Below are 27,756 nucleotides of genomic sequence, written 5' to 3'. Positions count from 1 at the left end.
ACAATAAATTAATAGATTTGAGTGCGCCGTTATCGATGATTTTATGGGAACCGTTGGTATGATGATTAATGTTGTTCGTTTTTAGAAAAAATTATTATTATATTCTTAATGATTAGCAATAATATGATATAGAATAATGTAAGCAGTATGTTTTTTTTTTAAATTAAAAATATCTCTCAATCAATTAAAGCATGATAATATTTTATTTCCATTTGATCAATTAGAAGATGAATAATGAAATAAAGTATTTAAATGTTTTTACTATTCTCAATAATATATTTTTATGATATTTCTGTATTCAAGTGATACTTTTTTTCATGAAAAAAATCCATAAAATCTGTCTATGTAACTAGAGTACAGGACTCTATATAATACATATATGTGAAACATATTTCTAAACATAAATTTAAACAAAAATTATTTATAACGAGGACTTAATGTAAGGAAGCGTTTCATTGACTAACTTGTCAATATCTGCTTAAAATTACTCACGACCCCCTGGAGGATCAAAATATTTTAATCTACAGTTTGAAAAATGATGCATTAAGATTACTCTGTGGTGTTTAGGCAAACAATTACGCAAACACTTCCGTTCAGGAGAAATTTTATCAAATTTCTTTCCGTTTTTAAGTAACAAAAATAATTTAACATAATTTAAGTCATTTTCCCCGTCGATCTCCAATTTTTTCCTGTGGTTGCTAAGCAACAGATATATCCATAAATAAATTTTTTATATATTATAAACTGTGGAATACTTCGTCTAAATATACTATTATAATTAAAGTTTCCTTTTATTCGTATACTAAAAGGTTCTTAAATAAATGAAATTTTTTCTGACGAAACTTAATGCCACTGTTTTAACTATACCGTTACGTTAGATCTTTTAAACTACTTATATAAACTTGATTACTTTCTTATAAAAAATTTTAAAAAAATATATCTTGTTGTGAATTTTGTGGTGCAGTTTATTTTCATTACATTACCTCCTTAAAAAGCTATAGCAATTATACTATATTACTGACTCAGAACTATATTACTAGTTTCGTCTCTTATTTTTTAAATGCAACCTATGCTTAAATTGTTATCATCTTCCTTTAAAACAAAATAAAAGTTATTTACTTATACACTATCTACCAATAAGTATTTGGACACCTATGCAAATGACTATATCTGCGGTCCTGAGATACGTCACGCCCTCCGCCTTTATATATCGTGTAGGGAACAACATCGGCATCAGTCACATGCAAGATGCCTACTGCACTATTTTGGATTACAGTGTGCTTCCTACGTTGTTGTGGCAGTTTTACGGGGTGGACCCCTGTTACTTCCAGGACGACGATGCCAGCTGTCATGTTGCGAGGGTCACCAAGGCTTGGTATGGTGCCAATAGGGTTAATCGAATGAACTGGCCTGACCAGAGCCCAGACAGGAACCCTATCGAGAACCTACGGGATGAGTTAGATCGCCGAATTAAGGGGTGTACTACCCATCCAAAATTGGCGAAGGAACTTACATGTCTTCTCCAAGCCGAGTAGAATAAAATACCACTAGCCGTCATACAAGGACTTGAGGAAAGTATGCCCCGGAGGGCTCACACTGTAATTGCCTCAAGTGGAGGCTCTACCAACTATAGATTATGAATAAAGTTTGTTTTTCTTTTCAATCACTCGTGTCCAAATACTTATTGGTAGACAGTCAACAAACAAACACACAAACAAGCATAGTTACAGCATGGCTGTTTAGCAGCAAGGTATTTCCTTTTCATTATCCATTTTCAAAAATCTTTCACATTTAAAAATTTTTTTACAAAATTTTATATTGTGTTTGATATAAACTACGTACGATATTTAGAGATAATAAATTTACTTTCATGAATGTTTCCGAATGTTTTATAAGCAGTGTTATTTTACTAAAATATGTTAAAATGATGAAGATTGCAGATATATAATTGCAGATTATAAATATTCCGGAAATTAAACAATTTAAACAGAAAAGATATTAAAAATAAGTCTTTATGACGTTTGTGGAAGCTTTTAGCATTTACATTTACTACACACTGTTAATTTTTTTAAACATTTCGCCGAAACACTGGTAAATGCAACAGGCAGATCCAACTAATTCCATTATTATCATAATGATCCATTATTATCATCTTGATGAATATCCTCTTCAATTTGATTGATGAAAAGTCTTCCTAAATATTCATCATTTTTATTTGAATGGTAATCATTATTTATAAAGTTTAATTGAATTACTGTTGAATTGTTTTTAGGTGATACGATTAGGTTGATTAAACGCGTTTGTGTAACATAAATATCATTTTCATGATTCTATAGTCCAAAAAAGAAGCCGTATCCCTAATTGCAGAATCGTTATTGCACAATTTTTCGTTCAACCTAATGGTTAACTTAAAGGTACAGTATCTGGTTCAACCTAAACCATATTATACAATATCTGGTTCAACCTAAACGTATTCCTGTAGTGCAATTCTTATTGCACAATATTTGGTACAACCTAAGGTACGTGTAACCATGTTTATCATTTCAAATTGATGGTGATAGGATTTAAAAGTGCTCCTTTTTATTATGCACAATATAGATATATAATTGGTACTAAAATAGTATTATTTATGTTGTTATAAAATGAGTAATTGTGAAGAAAATTTAGATGATTTTCAAATGCTGAAAACAACAGCAATTAGGTTTTTTTTTTCTCAAAATTTTGGATGAATCGACCCATCATTTTATGAATTTATAACTTTAACATGAAGAGAGAAATATTATTATGCATAATATTCATGCATATATATATATATATATATATATATATATATATATATATATATATATATATATATATATATATATATATATATATATATATATATATATATATATATATATATATATATATATATATATTATAAATAAAAAATTTCTCTCTTTATTACCCCAACAGGATCGAGGGGGCTCATGTCCCTGCGGGTTTAACAGGGATTTGAGTACATGCACCCACACCACAATATTTCATTCACTCCCTTCAACACATCAAGAGATCCGAGTGTCATGCATGAGAATATGATTCCCTCATCCACACATAGATGGAGCATCATAAAGCTGCTCAACACAAAAAAATTTAGTCTTTCCCGAATCTTCCTAGATAAAACAACCAAATAAACAAATTAAACCACATTGTACGATTCATTTGATAAAAATAAACTCAACCGCAACTTAATTCCAATTACCATTATCCAACAAAAAGCCTAGCTCCAATGTCCAGTTAAATTTCCTTTTTACTGTTTTGAAACCATGATAGTTGTAAATGGTTCAAAAACTGTATAGTTTAGCATTCATATTTATTTATTAATTATGAATGGTTTCAAAACCGTAAAGGTAAAGAATGTTCTTTATAACAAACTTCATGCTTATTTGGATAGACAGATTGCTGCTGATTATTTTCCCATAATTTTAAAATGAAAATTCCGACTATTCTCTAAAAGTATATATATATATATATATATATATATATATATATATATATATATATACATATATATATATAAAGTTTGGGCAAACTTAAAGGATCTCTTCAGGACGCATTCTTTTATGACAGCATTAGGAACATTTCAAAATAAACAATAATTAACCTGAGATAAAAAAAAAATCAGTCTTTATAATAAATCTATGTCTCTAAAAAAATTTAAAAGTAATGTTTCAGTATGTTTGTTAATTTTATTGCACTTTTTTTTAGAATATTTTCAAAGTAAATACATTTTTTAATAAATCAAATAAAATAAATTTTTTTAATGTTACTATTTACCCACTAACAACAAACCTGAATTTAGTTGGTGTTTTATGGAATTTTGGATGAGCAAATATAAAACTCCTTTATATTATTTATCTCAGTTTTTAATCTTTTGTAGAAAGCATTAATTTTATTAATAATAGTATCACTGCCTGTTTTTTCTATATAGTGATGTTGTTATATTCATTAGAAAAAATTTGTTTGAAAAAAGTTTTGAAATAATAGCGAAATTATTACTAGCTTTATGAGTAGCGGTAAAACGGGAAAAGCTTTGAATTTTTACTTATTTTCTTGTTTCAGTTAAGAGTTAAAATTTAAATTTTTAAGAAAAAATAATTTATTTCTTTTCATATTAATTTTAAAAAATTCAATGATATTTTTTCTCCTTTCATAAAAACCTTTAATAGAAAAATTATGTTTGTAGGAAAGACTAAAAATAAACTCATTAAGAATAAAAATAAAGTAACCTTATTTTTGGAAGTAGGAAATGATTTTCTAAATTTAGAACCTAAAGGCGTCACTTTTTTAAGTTTATTATTTTCAATAATATCTAAATGCTGGCAACATGATTATGGAAAGTATCAAAAAGTGTAGTGCTTTCACATTAATCATATTTACAAAGATAATTCAAATTATCTGTAGCTAAATTCCTATAATTACAAATCAAATTTCCTCATTTTTTTGTATATCTAAAAGAAGTGGATTTGCAATTGAGTTGATTAGGAAGAAGGTTTTTTTATTTTTTTATTAAGAATTGTGTTCAAATCAAGTTAATTAGAAATGTTATTTGTAAAATCTTGGAATAAATAGTCTAGTTTATGTAAATCCTTGCATTTATAATTATTTTTAAAGCAATTTTCTGCATTCAACTAGGTTTAAAAAACTTTGAGTTATCCTGTTTTGAATTAAATTTTATTTTAATTTATTTCTAAAAATTTAAAAGTGCGTTATGGAAATTACGATTAATCACTAAACTCTTAGTTTTAAAATTCTTATTTGCATTAGACTGATCATTAACTATTGATGCATTCGTTAATAAAATCTTTTATGCCGTATTTAATTTTATTTTTGATATTTCCCCTATTATTAAAAAAAAGTTTAAAAATATTATAGATACAATCGTCAGTAATAGATTTAAAATTGAAATTTGTTTTTAGACCTCATGAAAAAATAGATTAATTAATAATCATACGTAATTTTTACAATTGGGGACGTTTTTAGGGTTACTTTTAATAAAACCCAAAACATCAATTAAAATGTTTTCAAACCCATGGTTTGAAAAATGTTTAATTTCATTACTGAGACTATTATTAGTATAGTTATATTTATTTTTTAAAGATCTTTGCAAATTAAGCCGTTTGTGTAGAGGTTGAGAATTTTGGCCGATATATGGATTATATCGCAAGTTAAACATTCTATAGACATATAGAGCGTTCGCCTTCCAATGAGGCAAACCGGGTTCCAATCCCAGTCGATACGAATTCCGCATCCGGCTTGCACCGACCACATTGCTGACGTGAAATATTCTCAGTGGTCATGGATTATGGTTCGGATCATGGGTTAGAGTCCCCTTGCCGTCAGACTAACAGTGGGAGGTTTTCGGTGTCTTCCTCTCCATGTAACGCAAATACGGATTAGTTCCATCAAAAAGTCCTCCAAGAAGGCAAATTTCTCCCAATACTCGATTCCGGAGTTCCCTTGTCTTCTGGATTCGGTTCAAAATTACAAGACTATGGAGTCGAAGATTAGTAGTCGTAAACGCATAAAACTGGGTCGGCTGTTCAAAGACGATTATAAAATAAAATAAAAAGAGGGGGAATTGAATAAAAAATAGCACTGGTGAGATATTGACTGGTTAATCAACATTTATCCTTGCATTTAAGTTTAACTTTCGAATTATTAGCGTATAGTTTAAACTAAGGAATTATTAGTTTATAGTTTAAACCATAGGTTGCTAACACTTGAAGCAGAAGACCAAAAAAAAATTGAAAACTATAAATTTTTTTTAGAAAAATCTCTTAAGCCACGTCCAAGAGCGACAAGGGAAAAATGTGTAATTAAGAAAAAGTAGCAAAGATATAGTATAGATGGATTGATATAATACTTATTTCTATAATTTGATTAAAAAAAAAGCGGATAAAAACTTTTTTGTGCTAGCATTATAGTCGAGATGAAATTTTGTCAAAAGTCTCAACAGTTTTCTAATTGAAAAGATTAGAAGTATAAACACGTAATAGAATTTTTTTCTCATTAAATATTTTCGACTCTAAAAAACTTATAAAAATGAAGAAAGAAAAGAGCCTAATATTTGAATTAAATTCTCAAATAACGCGTTAAAAGAGAACAAACTTACTTTTTTGCACATTTTTTGTAAATGCTAATTCCAATTTCCATTTAATTTCTAAATCCTTCTATTTCAAAACCGTTATAGTAATTAAATTTGCTTAACCATCCAGAAAATGAAAGATTTATGCATGAAAGGAAATCGCTACATTCGCAATGTCACACTCGAGATCAAGATTTGGAACTACTTTTCGAAAAAAAGAGATTTAAATCTTCCAGGATTTGGCGACGTCTAGAGATCATATTTACTTTTCTTATTATGATCGGATTTCAGCGGATTTTGAATATTTTCATGCAGGATTCAATATGTTTTTTAGTAAATTAAAAAAAAAAGTCATCAAAAATAAGACTGTTGTAGTCTCGCGACTTTTTTTTTAAAAAAAAATTTTAGACAGAGTTGTGCGAAGCAGAATTTTGAAATTGTACCTGAGATAAGTTATTTCTATAGGTCTTGCAGTTCTTTTTCTTGTATATATACTGAGATATTTTTATTGCGAAATGCCTGTCTAAAATTTAGGTCGTTGGAGGAAGTGTGGTGTAACTGCCACTATAAATATTAAAATACCAAATCACTAGTATATAAGACATGTTAACTCGATTCTATCTTGATGTACCTTTTGATAGATGCAGGTTGACATAGTCGATAATTAAAGCCCTTCAATGGTGACCCGGACGTGATATGAACTCATGATTCTTTAAACAGTCTAATGTAGAGAGGAAAAGCAAATATTATCCTAATACCCAGGTTATGTAAGATTGTTCAAAGTTAAGATTGATCAAAGTTATTTATTTGTTTAATGATTGAATATTATACAAAATTTATTCTGTACACATCAACAACAAAAAATTTTTTGATTCTTTCTACAGTGGATAAAAGAGTTAATTTAAACAATTCATGGTCCACCTAACGCAAAGGCTTTAGGTTTTTTTTTCGAAACACAGATAATTAAAGTACAAAGGATAAGCTAAGGACACCACTGTACAATTTAATTCTGTACTAGTCTTTAAACTCTACTTGAGTGTATAAATTAAAGAATGTAATAAAGATGCAAAATAGATTGATCTGAAATATTTTAAATTTACATAATATAATAAAAAAAATTTCCGATTTAAATTATTATAAAATAATTTTACTGGGTTATTTTAAAATATGGGAACTAAAAACAAACAAGGAAAAATGAACTGAGGAAAAAAACGAGATGCCGAGAAGAAATTGTTCACAATGTTCAAATAATGTTCAAAGTTTAAAATGTTCATATGTTCAAATTGTTCACAATAATTATTTTTGGAATTTATTAACATAAAAAATTAAAATTAATTTTAGTCTTTTTAAGTTTCAAGTTGAGTTACTTACTATTAGCTTAGAATGACTGTTTTCTTAACTTCTAAGCTAATATGTTATTTTCCTGGCATTCAAAATTTGGTAAATTTTTGTTTAATTTTTTTTCTTGAACAAATGTCAATAAACTACACTGCTGTCTGTAAGATATTAACAAGTGTAACTGAATAAATATACAAAACAAATTTAGATAATTTTGAAGATTTTAAATTTGAAGAAAAAATTTTTCTCCAAATTGACATGTTATGTTCTTAAATTAATATATAATCAAGGTATTGTACCACTTATTTCATATGCTTCAGGATCTTGGGGAAACTCTTTGAGAAAGAAGATAAATATTAGAATCCTTAGAAGAACTCAAAGAAGAATTCTTCTACGTATTATTCGGGGATATAGAACTGTTAGTTATGATGCGGTCTTTGTTATCGCTGGTCTTCCGCCTATTGATTTAATTATCTTAAATAATCTTGAATTAAAGGAGAAGATAAAAGACAACGATTGTCTAACCCTGGACGGGAAGCTTCCTATTTCATGTTTGCCCCACCCAACATGCAGGAAACCTGTTATAATTATTCCTTATGTAAATAATGTTTTTCAGGAATATAAAACTATCTGCTTTACGGATGGTAGTAAGGTTGATGGAAGGGTTGGTCTTGCTTTTGTAATTTATGAAAATGGAACAGAGAAGGTTACTGCCAAGCACCGACTACATAATGAATGTACTGTTTTCCAGGCTGAACTTTTGTGTATAAACCTGGTTGTTAAGTGGATACAAAATTCTTTTAGTGAAAACCAAATTTTTAAATATCTCATTTGTACAGATTCTCTTTCTTCACTTTTTCTTTTGCGCGACGCGACTTCTACTGAGAAGCTTGTGGTGGAAATTTTGAACGCTCTTGAAAACGTAACTATTCATTTTTCTTACGTTCGTGGCCATAGCGGTATTTTGGGCAATGAAAGAGCAGACCAATTGGCTAGGGAAGCTACGTGTGGTGAAATAGACTTAAGGGTGTCTGTTCCAGCTTCTCACTGGAAGCGCATCGCTAGAGATAAAATCATTGCGGACTGGAATGCTGAATTTCTTGCTTCGCCTCGGTCGCTTTGGAAGAAAAGGTTCCATTTTTCACCGTTTGCAATGTAAATTCTTTGCAACTGATTTTAAATTGACCCAAATTTTAACAAACCATGGAAATTTTAAGAGATATTTATTTCGTTTCCATCTGCAGACCAGTGGAATTTGTGCTTGCGATGGTGCTGATGAAGATGCTGAACATATTCTTCTTCATTGTAGTCTGTATGCGAGTGCCCGAATGAATTTAAAGACTGATTTGAGACGTCTTTCTATTTGTTGGCCACCTGTCTTATCAGAGCTGGTCAAAAGTATTGAAAGTCTTGCGGCTTTGCGGAATTTTGTTTTTAATGTAAATTTGTAACTTTTTCTTCTTTTTGTTTTCTACTTACAACTGTAAGCCTCATGCTATACTTTGTGGTGCATGAGGAGTTTTAAGTCGTTTAAATAAAAAAAATAAAAAATTGACATGTTTCCTAAGAATCACCCATTTAACAGTTAATTTGCTTAAAAATATAGGGCTAAAAAAAGAAAAAGAAAATCCTGTGAAGTAAATTAAAGTCTCCTGGCCAATAAATAAAACCTGAAGAAGAAAAAGTATAAATAATAAAAAAAATTGAAGAAAAATATATAATGAGCAGATATTATATAAATAAAAAAAACAGCATAAATCAACTAATGGTAATCGTTCATCGAATTCTATCACAGATAAAATTCTGAAATTGGAGTAACGAGGTGTAACTGCCACTATAAATATTAAAATACCAAATCACTAGTATATAAGACATGTTAACTTGATTCTATCTATCTAGTCTATAAATAAATCCCATCAAAAACTCCAACGTTGTTTGCCAGTAAAAACTAATCCTGATAATTCACTGTAAAAAGTACCGGTACTCAAATTAACAGTACTTTTTCGTGAAAACTCATTTCTTGGCGTTTAAAATTTATGGTAAAAATAAATAAAAAAAATAAGTGAAGAATACGAGAATCCTGATAAGCTATCCCGCAAATCCCTCACCAACATTACACACTGTGGATAGTTTAAAAATCAGATTACATATACTAGAACTGGTGGTAGCTAGTATTTACTATTTTCCTGGCATAAATTAAAAAACTTTGTAAAAATTTAAGTATACGGTAGCAAGTGAATTTTACATTATAATTTGCGGCAAAAGTTACTTATCTTATAATCATTATGAATTGTTGCAAACTAAGCTATATTTGCATATGTAGTACTGAGGGGATTTTTAATTACCGGCTATGTCAACCTTCATCTATCAAAAGTTAACTCAAGATAAAATTAAGTTAACGCGTCTTATATACTAGTGAATTGGTATTTAATACAGTCGGACCTCGATTTAACGAATTCATCGGGACCGGAAATTTTATTCGTTAAATCGGGGTCATTCGTAAAATCGGGATTCAAAAAAAATTTTTTTTTGTACATATGTATTATTAAAAATTACTAGTTACAAACGACTATCTAAGATAAGAAAGGAATTTCCTGTTTGACTCATAGTCCATGCGGAAGCCCCGGAAAATGACCTTGCAAGTGTAATATGTCTTATTGACTCTGCCCACCTACCCACGACGAATTTTGTTTTTCCCTGTTGCGGGCTTTTCTTTTGTTTTAGACGAATATGAACTTTTCTGTTTTATTCCTCCCAGGAAAGATTTTTTTCACTTTAGAATCTGCTAATTACAAAAAAATGCAATATTTTTCTGATCAAAATTAATGAAAAATATTTTTTCCGGATGCTGAAATAATTCGTTAATTCGACGTTAATTATTCGTTAATTAAGGGTTTTTGACTCTGTTTTTGCTGGGGTTGGAAAAAAATTCGTTAAATCGCGAAATTCGTTAAATAGGGGTTCGTTAAATCGGGGTCCGACTGTATTTATAGTGGTAGTTGCGCGACAATATTCCCCTACTAGAATGTTATCTGTGATAGAATTCGATGAACGAATATCACTAGTTGATTTATGCGGTTTATTTTAATTTATATCAATTTTGCTCATTATATTTTCATTTTTTTTTTCGTTTATAGCATTTTGCTCATTTTTTTCTTCTTAGTTTTTGTTTATATCATTTCGCTCATTACTTTTTTTTCTTCAATTTTGTTTGGTGACCGGGAAACTTTATTTACATCATCGGATATTTCTTTTCCTCGAGCAGTATTTTTTTGAGCAAATCAACTGTTTAATGTGGACCATCAATCAATGTTGACAAGTTCTTATCACGTCCGCAAGTCACCATTGAGGGGTTGTATTTCTCGACAATGTCAGCCTTCATCTGTCAAAAGGTTCCTCAATATACTAGAATCAAGTCAACATGTCTTACATACTAGTGATTTTGGTATTTAATATTTGTAGTGGTAGATACGCCACAGTACAAATGTAAACGAGACACTATGTCTATTTCAACTTGGTTCAATTCAAATTCGTTTAAGAACAATTTTAAATAGGCCGGGATAGCCTTGGCGGTGGGCACATGTCCGAGAGTTCATGGGTTCGAACCCCGCCTGCCGAAGACTCCCCGTGTAGTAAAATGACGGATGCACGTTAAATCTGTCGAGTCACAAATGTCCTCCATGTTCCCATAACAAATCAAACCTCTGGGGGTACTGGATTGGAGATCGATCGCTCTCTGATTCTTGTCAAAATTGCGATCTGTGGATCAATGAATGGATGTATGAATGGGTCCGCCCTATAAACGGGTGTGTCGAATGGTGTGGCAGAAGTCGAATTCTTGGACATAGATGGCGCCACCGGAAAACAAGAGCAATCACACCCCCTCTGCCTAAACAGGCATACGTAAACAACAAGAACAATTTTAACTTTCGCTAATTTGTCACCAACTTTAAAATGAGTTTTATGCCGTGCGTATTATAAATACGGGAATAGATTTAATGTGCAATTTAATTTTGTTTCGATACTTAAATAAGTCTTGGTTAATCAAATACTTCATGGGGAAAAAAATTCTGGTAAAACTATATCTGAATAGTAATGGCATTTACGGTAAATAAAACCATAATTCTGGTTAATAAAACCAAAATATATGGTACTTAAACCACTCATTCAGTAATTTTTTCGTTCTCACTGCGACTTTTTAATCTGGTTTTCGAAATTATAGTTCTCATTACAACAATAATAAAGTAATAAACTCAAATCATTTAACCGAATCAATATTTTAATTTATGCTCTAAAGTACCATGATTAAATCAAATTTTATCACATATTACTAAATCATATTTTTTATCGTTAGATTTACCGAAATCACTGCCAAAGGACGTCGGATAAAATTACGGAATTTCCAAAACGACGAAAACACGATAAATTTTTATATATTCTAGAGTGGTTTTCTTTTTTATCTTCTAATTTTTTTAAATCAATTCATTAACTGTCAAACAGGAAGACTTTAACACAGTACTGCTCATCTTCACTGTGTAATAAATAGTGGGGAGAACCGATTTTAAACGTTGAATTGTCTAATCTTAGAATTCTTCAAAACATAACAGGCGCAATCATCATTTTTTTTTTTTTTTTTTTTTTTTGAAAAATTCATATAAACCGTTCTTCTGCCTTGGACTTCATGCATGCTTTAATTTATTAAAAAAAGTAATTTTAAAATAATTAACTTCATCATAAAACCACCTTTGTCTAAAACCGTAGTTTAGTTATAAAAATGTGAAATTTTCATGAGGTAAAAAAATTTCTTTTAAATTACGATGATAAATATTATAAACTTAATGTTTTTTTAGAGATTGCGATGAACAATGAAAAAGTTTATTTTAAATCACAATGAGCAATATCATAAACTTTAAAAAAAAGTAAGCTTCCATAAGCGTTAATTTTAAGTTAATTTAAAGTTAATTGTGGCATTCAGAATTTTAAAACAACAAAAAAGAAATTATATTCGTAATAAAAAGGCATTACCTTTAGATAAAAATTCATTTGCTTACAAATTGAATAATTGTGACTTTTTAACAAAACAAAAGAGTGATTTTTTAAATTATTCCTCTTATCAGTTTTAAAATATTTTCTACTCGTTATTTCCTTGCTTTTTGAAGAATATATATTAATATTAATTAGAATTCTTTTTAAAATATAATTATTTTAAAATTGCATTATTAACTAAAAGAACTAAGACTCAAGACAACTAGAGATATTAACTTTAATTCTATAGCAATTTTCTAAAATCTTTTTTTTAAAAATAAAAAGATTTTAGAAAATTGCAGTTTAATTACAGTGTTCCTTTAAGAAACGAATATTTTATCAGAATAGTCCATGTTATAGGAAGATATATTATATAAAAAGACATATAAAAAAGCATAAATGAATAGCATTAAAGCCTGCTAAGGAAAACATTTTGCATAGTTAAAAATAATTCAAAAAATATATTTATTATGTTAAAACATGCGGATTTATTAATAATGTTTTACATTTTATAACCCGTCGTTGAATAGCCGACCCAATTTTAAGGGTTTATGACTACTAATGTTCAACTCCGTACCCTTGTAATTTTGAACCCAGTCCAGAAGACAAGGGAACTCCTGGATCGAGTATTGGGAGAAAATTTGCCTTCGTGGAGGACTTTTTGATGGAGCTAACCGCCTTTGTGTTACATGGAGAGGAAAACCACGAGAACCTACCACGATTAGCCTGACGACAAGGGGACTCTAACCCACAATCCGCCTACCACTAAGGATATTTCATGCCAGCACTGTGGTCGATGCAAGCCGGATGCGGAATTCGTATTGACTGGGATTCGAACCCTGTTCGTCTCATTGGAAGGCGAACGCTCTATCCCCTGAGCCATCGCTGCTTTATTAATAATGTTTAATAGAATTACAATAGTAAGAATTGAAAAATAGTAAATATTAAATAGTAAAAATTAAAAGTAAATATTGCTATAATATAATAATTAAGAAGAAAAAATAATTGAGATATATAATAATTGAGAAGTAAAAATAATTGAGATACATAATAATTGAGAAGCGAAAATATTTGAGATATATAATAATTGAGAAGTAAAAATTGAGAAGTAATTGTAATAATACTTAATAAAATTACAATTACTTCTCAATTTTTACCTAAGCTATTAATATGCTTTAAATTGCTATTTTAAACCACAGATAAAATATTTCGCTGGTGCAGAAGTTGAAATATTTTTCATGCTGTTACATTCCAACTGAAACATTTTCTAGATTTCATCAAAGAAAAATTTTTGAGTGCTCTAAGCAGATTAAAAAAGTTTCTGAATTCTAAATAAGATGAGAACTGTTTACTTTTATGTACGTTCGAAGTTTTAATATTAAAAGAAAATTTTATTTTACTGTAACAATTTTCATTTGTAAGGTCTAGAAAATCAAATAGAATGTAATATTTATGACGTTTATAAAAAAGAGAATGTACACGTTAGTTGTTTTTAAAGTAAATGAAAAAAAGTAAATTACATAAATTAAATTAATTTAATATGAATCTTTCTATATTGATTTATAGCTCAAACCTTAAAATAAATTTTATTAATAATTAAACGATACAAAAAATCATTCTTGTCAATATCTTGTATCTCTTTATATTAGGAATAGTAGTATAGTAGGATTAGTAGTATATGAGTAGTATAGTAGGAGTAGTAGGATATAGTAGGATTTCAAATTATTATGTGTAAAATTATAATAATTTGTGAAGCGCTTTATTTTTCTAAGAAATTACACTTTATTTTTTCCAAGAAAATACACTGCCGAAGCGACAAAATCAAATTTCATTTTTACATTTTACCAATTTCGAATATTTTCGAACTTCAAGGCACTTATGTTTTTTTTTAAAAAATATTTCATAATAGATCTATAAGTTATCTTTGAATATTTGTTTTTCAAATTTCTTGGTACAAATTAATTTTTTTGTGCTTTTCAAGAGAAGTACGCAGTACTATGGATTCTACTGTGAGGTTTGTTACCAAAGAAAATCATTTTTAAAATTACTTTTCATATAATACAACCACTTTTCACTATTTCTTTTATGGTTCAGTATGTGAGAAAAATTATTTTTTTAAAAAACGAGTACTGAAAAAACGATGAACGAGTACTTCTGAAGATTGATTTCGATTTCAGAACTGAGAGTATTTTTTTCATGTTGGCTGGTCTGTAACAAACTTTATAAAATTAATTATTGAAGCTTAACCACTTGTCATAGACAAAGTAAATCTGTGAAAAATGTTTTGAGACTTGATGTTTAAAGCATAATAAGTTTGCACGTGGTGGTAAAAAAAAATCAATTACGTAAATTTGACCGGTATGTTACCTGATAATGTATTATTTTAGTTTTATGATGACTTATAATATCCCACATCTGATTTTTATCAGATTCTGGCAGACTATTCTGACCATTTTGACTGACTATTAAAACATATTAATGAAACATGCAAGAATAAAGAATCATCAGTTTTAGTTTCTTTTTTAAAATGATTCAGTTTCAAAAATGTCTGGAATTCGAAAATCACTAAGTTTAATTTATGCGCACTTTGATAATGCTTAATTTAATATATTTTTCATTATAATGATTTTTATAATGATTAATAAATATGAGTGTAATAATTTAATTTAATTATAATTAATTTTTAAAATAATTTATAATTAATATTCAAATTAATTTATAATTAATTTTCAAATTAATTTATAATTAATTTTCAAATTAATTTATAATTAATTTTCAAATTAATTTATAATTAATTTTCAAATTAATTTATAATTAATTTTCAAATTAATTTATAATTAATCTTCAAATTGTTTTATAATTAATTTTCAAATTAATTTATAATTTATTTTCGATTTTACAGTTTATTTTAAACTTAATGCTAACAGAAATATTTAATACCAAAGAATTTTCATATAATTAAAAAAAAATTTAATGCCAATTATTTTTAATACCATTTTATTTACTTATTTATTGCATTTGAAGGAGGAATAAAACTTACTGTATATTATGAGCTGGAAATTTATATTCTGATTTGTTTCAAATATAAATTTCTAAGCACCTAGGTAAAATTTGATCGACATTAATTAAGTTTAATATTCTGGTAATTTTTAAAGAATAAAATCCGTTCCAAGCATTTTTTATTTATTACTATTTAATTTTGGTTGTGGCATATGATTTTTGGCTCCTTTCAATAAAATGTGCTCTAAATAATTTTATTTGATTGTAAAATAAGTTTTGAAAATTTAGCATTTAGAAGACCAGATTGCACAAAATGCATGAAAAGGATCAAAACTGTAACTTATAACTTATTTCACATCGTGAAACTGCTTTTTTTTATTTTACGAACATTCCATACCTAAGAATAAGGTTAAATTATAAATTAACCATGTAAGTCTTTACCTGATTAAAAACTTCATTCGCTTCAAATATATATAAAAAGGAAATAATAGTTAACATGGTTCAAGAGCTTCAAAAATAGGCACCTATTTTCAAGACTTGCCAAACATGAATGAGATGAAGCTAAAGTGATTTGAAATATAAAACGTAAGGTTGCCAACGAAAAATAGGGAAATGAAGATGAGAAACAAAACTAGAAAAACTACAGAAATCGAGAGAGAAACTGCGGTTTTACTATAAAATTTATACTGTTAATTTATTTTTGTTTTTTAATTTAATTTTGTTTTTCCAGTTTTGTTTCTCATCTTTATTTTTCCATTTTTTGTTGGCAATCTTACGTTTTATATTTCAAATCACTTTTGTTTCATCTTTTCACATTTACGTCTGTTAGGTTTTGAAATCGGGCGCCTGTTTTTAAAGCGCTTGAAACAAATTGATCGTTAATTCCTTTTTATATATTTTAGAAGCGAATGAAATTTTCAATCTTACTGCTTCAATTTCTTGCGATTATTTACACACATGTAACTCTTTGTTATTAATGCATTATGAGGAATCTGATTTTTATAGAATTTTCCAGACAAAAATTAACGAAACAAATTTTTGAAAACTCTTATAACGTTTTGGGCACTATGGACAAAACGGAGATAATACGAATTACAAGCTTAGATTTTTGATTTTGTATTATTTTTCAATTACAGAACTAAATTTGAAAATTATCTAGTAAATTAATTAATTTATGAAGTAAATACAATGAAGAAGTTAGAAAGAATTAGAAAATAAAGTAAATATTTGTAAAAGAAAGAATTAAAAAAATAGTGCGTGGAGTCCCTCCGTGCGGAAGAAGTTAAACTTCGTAACCTGCGACGTTAATTGTAGAAGAATCAGCAGTCGTAGAAGGATCACTAGTTCTATTCAACGACTCTTTTTCCGGCTCCGCTCGCTTCCGCGCTCTATAATGACGGTAATATTGTGCATTTTTCCCTCGTGGACCTCTTGAACCAGTGGAAGTGCTTGTGGTTGCCTCATCGTCTCACCATGGAAAATGTATTTGTATTAATAATGCATGTGAATGCGTCATAATGTAATTTCAGAAGAGAAACAATCAATTGATATTCACAAGAGACGTACCTTGACATAACCTTAAATCCGTCGCATTGTCCGTGGGATTGTTTTCACTCATTTTTTACAATTGTTATCCACTAAATTTGAAAATAAAAATACTATCCCATTAAATTATATGTGTAACAAATCAAACTAAATATTTATTGAAAAACAATACTTTTATGACTTTTATTATTTTTATGCCAGTGAGAACCAAAACAATATGGAAATGAATGAGGGATAACTGGATCCTACGACGTGATTTCCCAGCCAATAAAAATGTAGCGTTAAACGTTTAACGCAACCTTGTTGGAAATCGCATAAGAAGTATAACTTCAAAAAGACAAGTTAAGATTAAACTAAGAAATATCACACTTTTTTTCATTTTTTCATCACATTTCCTGAAATTAGAATGTACGTAGATTTAATTAAATTAAAATTAACCTTCCTAATTGGAATTGTGTTTAATTAAATTTTAATCTTTCAGAAAAAAGTGACTATAAAGAGGAAAGTTTGCCGTGGCTTATTCTTAAGTTTAAGAATAGATAATATCACAATTTTAACTTGGCCATGTTTCACAATGTGTTTTGAGTAAATTACTGTTTACGTCATACCTCGCGAAAGTTTCTAATTACATGTGATCTCATCTCCTCCGTTAAATACAGAAAATTTCTCTTAAAGACTACCCTAAACAATTTACTGTGTACTTCTTTTTGAGCTATGATTATTTAATGTTTAAATCTATTAAGAATTGATTAATTTAAAAAAATCCATGCCCCCTTTCTAAAATTTTCATACAAGAATTGCCTCTGCTGTTTACAAAGCGTTAAAGTTTAAGAATTTTCTAATCGTTAATGATTTTGGGATAATGAAGAGAAATGGTCACCAATTCGCGGAAGTCAAAATTATATCATTCATAAAAATCACATTTTTACTGTCCTCAAAAATGTATTTATACATTTTAAGTGCTTTTTTTTAAATTTAGATTAACGCAATTAGATATTTTATATTTTTATTACTATTCCTTTAAAAGAAAGGAAGAAATCTAAATAAATAAAATTAAAATTTAATACTAATTAAAATTAAAATTTTCTAATCGTTATTTTGATTAATTAATTAAAATTTTCCACTAAATCCACTAAAAATTAATTAATCCACTAAATTAAAATTTTCTAATCGTTAATGATTTTGGGACAATAAAGTGAAAGGCACACCAATTCGTGGAAGTCAAAATGATATCATTCATAAAAATTACATTTTTACTGTCCTCAAAAATGTATTTATACATTTTAAGTGCTTTTTTTTTTAAATTTAGATTAACGCAATTAGATATTTTATATTTTTATTACTATTCCTTTAAAAGAAAGGAAGAAATCTAAATAAATAAAATTAAAATTTTCCACTAAATCCACTAAAAATTAATTAATCCACTAAATTAAAATTTTCTAATCGTTAATGATTTTGGGACAATAAAGTGAAAGGCACACCAATTCGTGGAAGTCAAAATGATATCATTCATAAAAATTACATTTTTACTGTCCTCAAAATTTTTATTACTATTCCTTTTAAAGAAAGGAAGAAATCTAAATAAATAAAATTAAAATTTAATACTAATTAAAATTAAAATTTTCTAATCGTTATTTTAACTAATTAATTAAAATTTTCCACTAAATCCACTGAAAATTAATTAATCCACTAAATTAAAATTTTCTAATCGTTAATGATTTTGGGACAATAAAGTGAAAGGCACACCAATTCGTGGAAGTCAAAATGATATCATTCATAAAAATTACATTTTTACTGTCCTCAAAAATATATTTATACATTTTAAGTGTTTTTTTTAAAATTTAGATTAACGCAATTAGATATTTTATTACTATTCCTTTGAAAGAACGGAAAAACTCTAAATAAATAAAATTGTGAGGAAATTTGTTGGCAGATTACACTTAACTATTTGTATTAATACGTAACTACTACATGGATTCGAATAACATTGTAAAATACAGGGAGTGGACAAAATAATGGATAAAATTTCTGTACTAATACATTTTATGTGTATTTCTCCAGAAGTACTTGACAAATTCTTACATATCTTCAGAAATGTTTAAATTATGCGGTTTCTCATGCATATCAGTTAAGTTTTAAGCTTTTAGAGGTTTCAGGGACAGATAATAAACTGCAAACTGAAAATGATGTTTTTGGACACCCTGTGCCAACAACTGTAATAAGAGATTTGCAATTTGAGACAGTTATGTTGATTATAATATGCAGTCAGTTTTTCGTAAGAATATTCAAAAAAGTTAAATAAAATATTTAAACCAATTGAAAATTAATTACAAATTGGTTTTTTTTTTACATTTGAAAAAATTTCGTTTAAAACAGCACAAAATGTAAGTAATTAACATAGTTCTTTTATGCTGGGAAAAATTTATTATTTTTCTTTTAATTTTGTAGTGAATTGTATCTGGCAACTAAAGAAAATCAAATTTGAATATCTTAAAAATTTGAAGTGTTTCAGCAAATTCTAAGTAGTTTTCGCATTTTTTAAAAAAATGCTGAAAATGATGAGGGGTATTCCACAGATTTCATTTTCCACTATTAAACAAGATTTATTTTATTATTAAATAACGTTTATGGTAAGGTATTATCGTTTATTATTAAATTCTGTCTTATGACGCAAAATAATATTTTGAGAAAAATTTTGAGCTTTTTTTAAATAGTACGAAAACTACTTTGAAAATAGCTTTAAGCTTTTCAAATTTTTAAGATATTTAAATCGGACTTTTTTTCATTAGTTGCCAAATACGATTCGCTACAAAATTAAAAAAAAATTTCACTCATGCGCAGTATTAAAGAACTACTTTTATTACTCATATCATGCTCATTTTGAATCAAATTTTTCTCATATTTTAAAGCGAGGATTTTATAATTTTACATTGCACTGAAAATTTTAATAGTTTTTCTCAAAAAATGTCCGTATTTCTATTAATATTTAGGCTAGACCAGGGGTTGCCAAACTTTTTTGATCATCGACCCCTACATAATTTTTCGAAATCTCCATCGACCCCCATAAAAGTAATTTTCTGCTAATTAAAATAAAACTCTATTAGATACTGTGTTTGTACATTTATTTTATGATTTTGAACATTTATTAAACTAATAGTACATAGTGTAACAATAGTTTTATGAAAAATATATTAATGTTGAAATATAAATACCTTAATATTTATGAAATAATAAGTAATTATAAGTAAGTAGAAATAATAAGTAAAGTAACTACGGATTTATTGCTTCTTAATCAATGCCTGGTGTTTTTTTTTTTTTTTTTTTTTTTTTTTTTGCAAGGTTTGTTATATTGGGTTCAAGATTGGTCAATTTTAATCTTAAATCCCCTCGAAACTCCACATTTAATTTATTTCTGTTCTTAGTTAAGATTGAATTTACGTGACTGAAACCGGCTTCAACCATATAGGAACTTTGAAATGCTATCATAAATGGCTGAGCTATTTCGTAAAGTCTTACACATTTTTGCATTATATTTATATTCGTCCAAAATTTGCTTATTGTTAAATTTTTAAAAAGCGTCTTTGCTTCAAATCCCCATAATAATTCAGCAAGCTCATCTTGCAGGCTGATGTCCACGTTTTCAATTTGAGCAGAAAATGGCACAATGATCCAATCAGGGATGTCAATGTTTTCCAAATCAACAAAACGCAGTTTAAAATCGTCGCTAAATTTTTGAAGATTACCTGTATATATTTCCAAGTCTTCTTCTTTTAATTCTAATTGTCACATATCTAAAAAATACTGATAATCCTTCGACCAATTGACCCTTCCGGTTCAGATCGACCCCCATTCGACCCCCTGGCTCAGATCGACCCCCGCTAATGTTAAATAGACCCCTGGGGGTCTATATAGACCACTTTGGCGACCTCTGGGCTAGACTAACGACATTTTGTGTATTTATCTCACATAGTGACCAAAATAGCTGTAACAAATTACAAATCAATTGCTACATTTTTTCGTATAGAGTGTCCAGAAATATTATTTTCCGTTTGTAATTTATTGTTGGTCCTTCAAACCACTAAAAGCTTTAAACTTCATTGATATACGTGAAAAATTGCCTGATCCAATCACTTCCGAAGTTATAAAATAATTCGTTGATCATATCTGGAGATATATAAAAAATTGTAATCCATTGTTTTGTTCACTCCCTGTGGTATTTATTTATATAGCATAAAAATAGCATGTTCTAAAGATGTTGCTCTTGCTGGTCTATGATTTGTTACTGGATAAAAAAATCGTGCGATTGGTTTCTAATAAACAAGAAAATTTCGAAAATATTATAACGCCACCAAAATTAATGTAATAAAATTATGACAGTATTCATCAGTAATTTGTTAGTTCTTATTTAAATCTGTTTTTAATGAGTTCTATTTCGTTTATAAAGATATTTAATATGCTTTCGTTAAAGCATATTTTTAATTATTTCTAATTATTTGACTATTTATATTTAACTTATTTTGTCATTCCAGCTACGACTGTTATATTTTTATTAAAATGATGTATTACATTTTTCGACAATTTTATTCTAACTAAAAGTCATACAATTGAAATTAATGTTACTTTATTACAATGAAGAGTAACTATATTCTTTTTTTTTTATATCAAAAAGTTATTTAACTTTATTACATTCCTGACAACATTTCGCGATAAACTCATTAAACAGTAAAGAAATTAAATTTAATTCATGATTAACTTTACTTACTTTTAGTATACATTTTGTGAAAACTGTACACAATTAGCGCATGCAATTAAAATAATTATTACGAATCATATATTTAAATTTGAAATGAACTAAAAGAAGTTAATTGATATTTTGCATTACCAATAAATAGTCACTTTGAAGAATAACATCTAACGAGTTTTCAAACTTACAGAAATTTAAATAAAAATTTAAGCAACAAGTTGAGAGACAAAGTTGTTAAGATAATTGAGCAGAGTGTTTTTTTTTTGTTTTGTTAAATTCAAAGTTAATTTCAAATTTCGACCCAACAGATGTGAGAACGGCGTTCGTTGAACTAAATCTCGGTTAAAGGAATAAAACATTTTGGGATGTTTTAATTGGGTAGTTATAAATTTGTTTATGAATTTATTATTTTGATTCATAAATTTTTATTATTGATTACTGTTTGATAATTTTCAACAATGTTGATTTATAAATCTGTTATGCTTTAAGGTACAAAAGCGATTGTTAAGCAATCGTAAGGATTAGAGACTGGCTGAGAGCAGGGGGTTAAGCCTCTTAGTTTTATCATTTTTTTTTTTGCAATATTTATCTTTTGTTCGTTTTGTATTTAGTTTTGTATATAGTATAAAGTGTATTCATTATAACTAAAGAAAAATTAAGGCAAACAGAAATAATCATTTAATAAATTATGAAGGCATCAGTTTCAAAATTAAAAAGTGAAATTCAGAAAACGTTTCATATGTGAAAAATTTATTGATAATAGATATTTTTTAGGTTAATAAATGCGTATTTATGATACGAATGTCATAATTTAAGTTATTCGAACAATGGCTTTCGTAATAATAATTTAATTAGAATTATAATATTACGGAATTAAATAAAAAGGTTTTTATTAGTTTATTTTATTTATAATATTTTAGATCTAAACCTTTACTATTATAAATTCTTTCATCTAGATCTTAGACTGCTGGTTTGTCATATTTTAATCTCACATTACGAGTTTCGGAGTCACTAAAATTTTACTAGATCGTTTTTTTTCTTTTAAGGACATGAAAATAATATAATAACTTCTTTGCAGATTTTTTTAGCCTACATTTAGTATACTTTAACATGCGTTATTTATATTTATATATTTATATTTACATATTATTTATATTTATATATTATTTATATTTATATATTATTTATATTTATATATTTATATTTATATATTATTTATATTTATATATTATTTTTATTTATATATTATTTATATTAAAATATAAAAGTAATACTTACCATTATAGTTACGACAGCATATACCTAACAGAAAGATAGTGTATGCAACAGCTCGTATCCACATTATTGGACAAAATTAAAATCCTAAACTTTGTCAAATGTTACTTTTGGCTTCAATTTTTTGTGCAAGAAAAACTGAAATAAACATCCACGTCAAAAACTTCAAATGGTATTTTTGTCATCTTGTCTTTTTATATAATTTAATTACATTTCATACGCGTGTGCAACGCGATGCGAAATCTCTATAAACAGTTCTTAAAATTTGTCTTTTTTTTTATTTGAAAACATTAATCCATCAAATGTTCTTATGTGTTCCTTGGCGAAAGAAAAAAAAATAAGTCGCCAAGTACGCAACAAGTTAAACCAGGCAAACACGTGAGATCAAGTGAAATTGTTTCTTGTGCTAAGAGGTGAGTTTGGCGGGGAAAAAAACTTGGCACTTCGCCCCCTTTGGAGTTGAGGAAACGACTGGAGTCCCGAAAACTCCACTCGATCCTGTTAGGGGGGAATTCTGCGCATGCGCCCTATTTCCTACCGCAGAGGTGAGGAAAGTCCGATTCTTCATCGGATGTAGAACTTTTATTTAACTTTCAGTTTTAGCTTTTGTTTCCCGAGTTCCGGCGCGAAGATGGATGCTTTTGTTACTTTTGGAGATAAAAGTTAATTGAATATGGAGAAAATATTTGCCTCCGACAAAAGCAAACATCTGAATGTTTAATTAAAATTATAATTAGTTTGTTACGAAATGTAAAGCACTAATGAATGTATTCTGATGCTAATTTATAAACGTTTCTGGGTTTTAGCTTATCTGAATGTAATTAAAAGCTGTGTAGACATATATATATATATATATATATATATATTATGGAAATCATAATTAAAATTTGTTTAAGTTATGGTGATTTCCAGAAATGTTTAATATTTAAAAAGATATTTATAAAATTAAATAAAGAATTGAAACTAAATATTTAATGTCGAATTTGAGTGGTTTATGTATCTTGTTGCTCTCAAAAATCTATTGATGATCCCAATTACATTTGTTTTATTCAGTTAATTTTACAAAGTATTAAGAAAAGGCCGAATTATAAGTTCATGTAAGAAAATCTTATACACTGTCCCTGGCCATAGTGTTCGACGCATGATAAGAATATATGCAAGATTATAACTATCAGGTGATACTATACAGCTGTTTTGTTTTTACTCAGATGAAACCGGTTTGCATTTGTGTACGCTCCTGTATCAATTGGTTAACATTGTCATGCAATATGTTACAAATAAATACAAATGGGAAGTATATAAAAAATCTCCTGAATAAAAACCCCATTACATGTATGTTTAAATATAAAATATCCCATATAAACTAGTGCAAATCATGTCATTATTAAAAAACTACAGTGCGTTTAATAATTTGATCTAATTATTATAATATACTAATATAATGCTTGATATAATAAATATTATATTTTTATATATTATATCGTCTAATTTATCCTATCGTCAAATTTATATTATAAATCGTCTAATTTAACCAATTGATACGCGAACGTAAACAAGTACAAACCGGTTTCAGTCTTGTAAAAACAATAAAGCTGTATAGTATCACCTGGTAATTAAGATTTTATTTAAAATCTTACAGTGCTTCCAATAATTCGGCCAGGTATATGTCACGGTTAATAACCGACTATTCATATTAACCATAACATATATGAATTTAGTAAAACATTTAGACAAAACTGAAGAAATTACTTTTTAAGGCTTAGTTTCGAAAACCTGAAACTAACTGAACTGTAAGTCGGGCTGAAATGAAAAGCTAAAAATACTTCACAAAAAAACTTTTTATTGAAAAAGCCTTAAAAATTCCTCTATAAAGATAAAATAAAATATAGAAAAATATCTTAACACTTATTTAATTGATACTAAAATATAAATGTATACTTCATACTTTTTTTTATAGTATTTCGTAATTACTACATGTTTTTACGTTCGAAAATTCCCTTTTTCATGATTTATGTTCAAAAATTCCCCTAATCAAGGTTATAATCGCTACTTTCTAACTTTTTATAAGAAAAAAATAATAATTGACAAATATACTTTTCACCTAACAGTTTCGAAAGCTCTTTTCTCAAATCAATGAAAATTTTCTTTAAATAAACTTGCAAAATGTTTTGCTTTTAAGAAATTTTCGCTTTTGCAAACTTCATCATGCATTTTTTTTTCTTTCATTTTTTTTTAGCATGGAGTTCCAGTAATAGTCAAAATGAAACTGAAGAAAATCGTATTTCATTATTATTTTATTATTTTTTTAATTATTTTAATTGGTATGAGAATTGGAATTATAGTACTATCAGGGGTCTGTTTAGATGAAATTTGGGTCCGTTAACGGACCCTTCACAAAATATCTTTTCATGAAAACGGACCCTTCACAAAATATTTTAACTTAAAAACGGACCCTTAACAAAATGATTTTTCTTTTAATCGGACCCTTCACAAATTTGTTAATCTTCATTATTATTTTGTTAATCGAATAAACCCGGTCCAGGGCAGAAAACAAGAAAGATGGATGTAAACGAATTAAGTTTTGTCTTCGGCAGACGATTCTTCCATTATTTGTCTGTAATTAATATTCTGCGTTCAGCAGTATAGGCTGAATACCAAATATTTGTATGTTGCATCTCTAATTTAGAATCAGCAATTATTGTTTATTTTTTAAAATTTAATTTTTTTAATTATAATTTTACAGTGTTGAGCATCATCTTGTATGTCTTTACAATTTAAAAACTCCTTGAAAAAGTTTTTTTTTTTTTGCAATAACGGACCCTATTTGCACAAATTCATAAAAGCGGACCCTGGTTGAAAAAATGTGAATAATTTTTTCACAATTTCACGAAAAACGGACCTTTCACAAAATGTCTGGACAGACCCCTGACTATAAAACATAAGATAAATAGCTAACATATAGTGTTATTTCGTTTTTTTTAAATCACGTAAATTGATATAATTTTTTGCTCAGATTTTTTTTTTTAAATACAATATTCTTTTTTCTGCTTATTATTCGTTCTGAATTATAAAAATTAAATATATTTAATATTGGTGTTACAAGCTTTCTTAGTATGTGTTTTTTTTCTCTTTGGGGGAGGGGGCATCGCATTGCAATATGAATTTAAACTGAAAAAATATGTTATTTTTCATGAAAGTTCTTTTTAGTTATTGACTAGGAATGTCTATAATTAATTAATTTTGTAGAATACTTTATGATCAGTTAATTATAATAGGAATTTGAACAAAACCGGTTTACGTGCAGATTAAACAGGGACCAGGCTCATTTACTTTCATGATAGCAGCTGTTTTTCTGAATTCAAATAAAACTAGTTGAAGACAATCTCCTTTTTTATTTAGAGATGAATGAAAGACAATTTATAGGCTATTTGCTTGCCTGCGTAAAATATTTTGCTGTTGTTGTAGTTCATTTACGTCGCACTAGAGCTACACAATGGGCTATTGGCGACAGTCTGGGAGACATCCCTGAGGATGATCCGAAAATATGTCATCACAATTTTGATCCTCTGCAGAGGGGATGGCATCCCCCGCTTCGGTATACCAACGACCTGCACGTGACGTCGAGCAGTTTACGGTGTAACGGTTTAACGAGGACCAATGCCGTGCCCCCTCGGTCCGTACGCAGACTGATCCGAGGGGTCACCCCTCCGCACACTGACCGCAGTATATTATTTTGAAAAAATTGATACTCACGAATACATCGAAAAAAATCTATAATCGCGAATATTTTGAAAAAAATCGATAATCACGAACATTTTGAAAAAAAAATCGATTAGAGAAGTTATGATATTTATGTACAGATTTTCATCTGTAATTTTTTATTACTTGAGGATTTGTTAAGTAAATATTTTCTGGTAAAACTAACTGGTTTCATATCATTTACTTAAAATAATTAAGAAAAGTTTATAAAGCTTAATTTTATCCATCGAATTATATAATAACTTCTGCAATCCTTATCCATCCGTGTCTTTCTCAGGATTCGTACCCGAAACCTTTCTGGTGCAAGGCTAGTTCCCTGACTTTTAATCAGGCCGGTCGGCTGCTTAACTAATTTAATTTGCTGAAACTTTCAAACATATTTAATTTTCCTGATTTTTGAAGACATATCTGTTTATCAATGATGGAAATCATTGTTAAAATAATATAGATTACTATTTCAGTAAAAAAAAAAAAAACATATATTTCATTAATTCGATATACCCGCATACCTGTTTGTCCCAATCAGAATGAAAAAAATTAAGTACAAGTATACTTCCAAAAGAATATTTCTTTAACTTCCGAAATTTAAGTTTCTTTTCTAAATTAAATATTATTTATTCTTTGGATTAAAGGGCTAATTTATTATTCAAATTTAAAAAATTTAGTTGATGCGCTGCATTAACTACAGTAAATAAAGAACACATTTTGGTCCCTGTTTTCCCCTAGCTACTATCAAATATATCAATCTTTAAATAATTTAAATGAGGATTACTAAAATAAGTAAACTATCATATTTAAATATTTACAAAGTCAACTACATCATTAAAATACTTAAAAGCAACCGGAACTATTATCTTCGAATGAACAATAGAAACTTTTTGTCAGGTAAAAATGTCTAATAAAAACAGACGGAAAAAATACTAGCTTCCTCCAGAAAATC

The 27,756-nt window shown here is 27.9% G+C and overlaps 1 protein-coding gene across 1 annotated transcript in view; it reads right to left on the bottom strand.

The window, feature by feature from the left end:
- The window catches only part of LOC107444320 (cell adhesion molecule Dscam1-like), a 230,960-nt gene extending 207,400 nt beyond the window's left edge, over window positions 1-23,560 (bottom strand). The window contains exon 1 of the mRNA XM_087158837.1: window positions 23,061-23,560. Within this exon, the coding sequence (XP_087014963.1) occupies window positions 23,061-23,124 (64 nt within the window). The 5' untranslated portion in view covers window positions 23,125-23,560. The remainder of the gene's footprint in view (window positions 1-23,060) is intronic.
- Between the last annotated feature and the right edge of the window lie 4,196 nt (window positions 23,561-27,756).

This window comes from Parasteatoda tepidariorum, chromosome 3 (assembly GCF_982258835.1).
Source record: "Parasteatoda tepidariorum strain Cologne lab strain chromosome 3, Ptep-v5.0, whole genome shotgun sequence".
Lineage (NCBI taxonomy): Eukaryota > Metazoa > Arthropoda > Arachnida > Araneae > Theridiidae > Parasteatoda > Parasteatoda tepidariorum.
The sequence above is the reverse complement of the archived record's forward strand: the minus strand, read 5'-3'. Positions and strand labels throughout refer to the sequence as shown.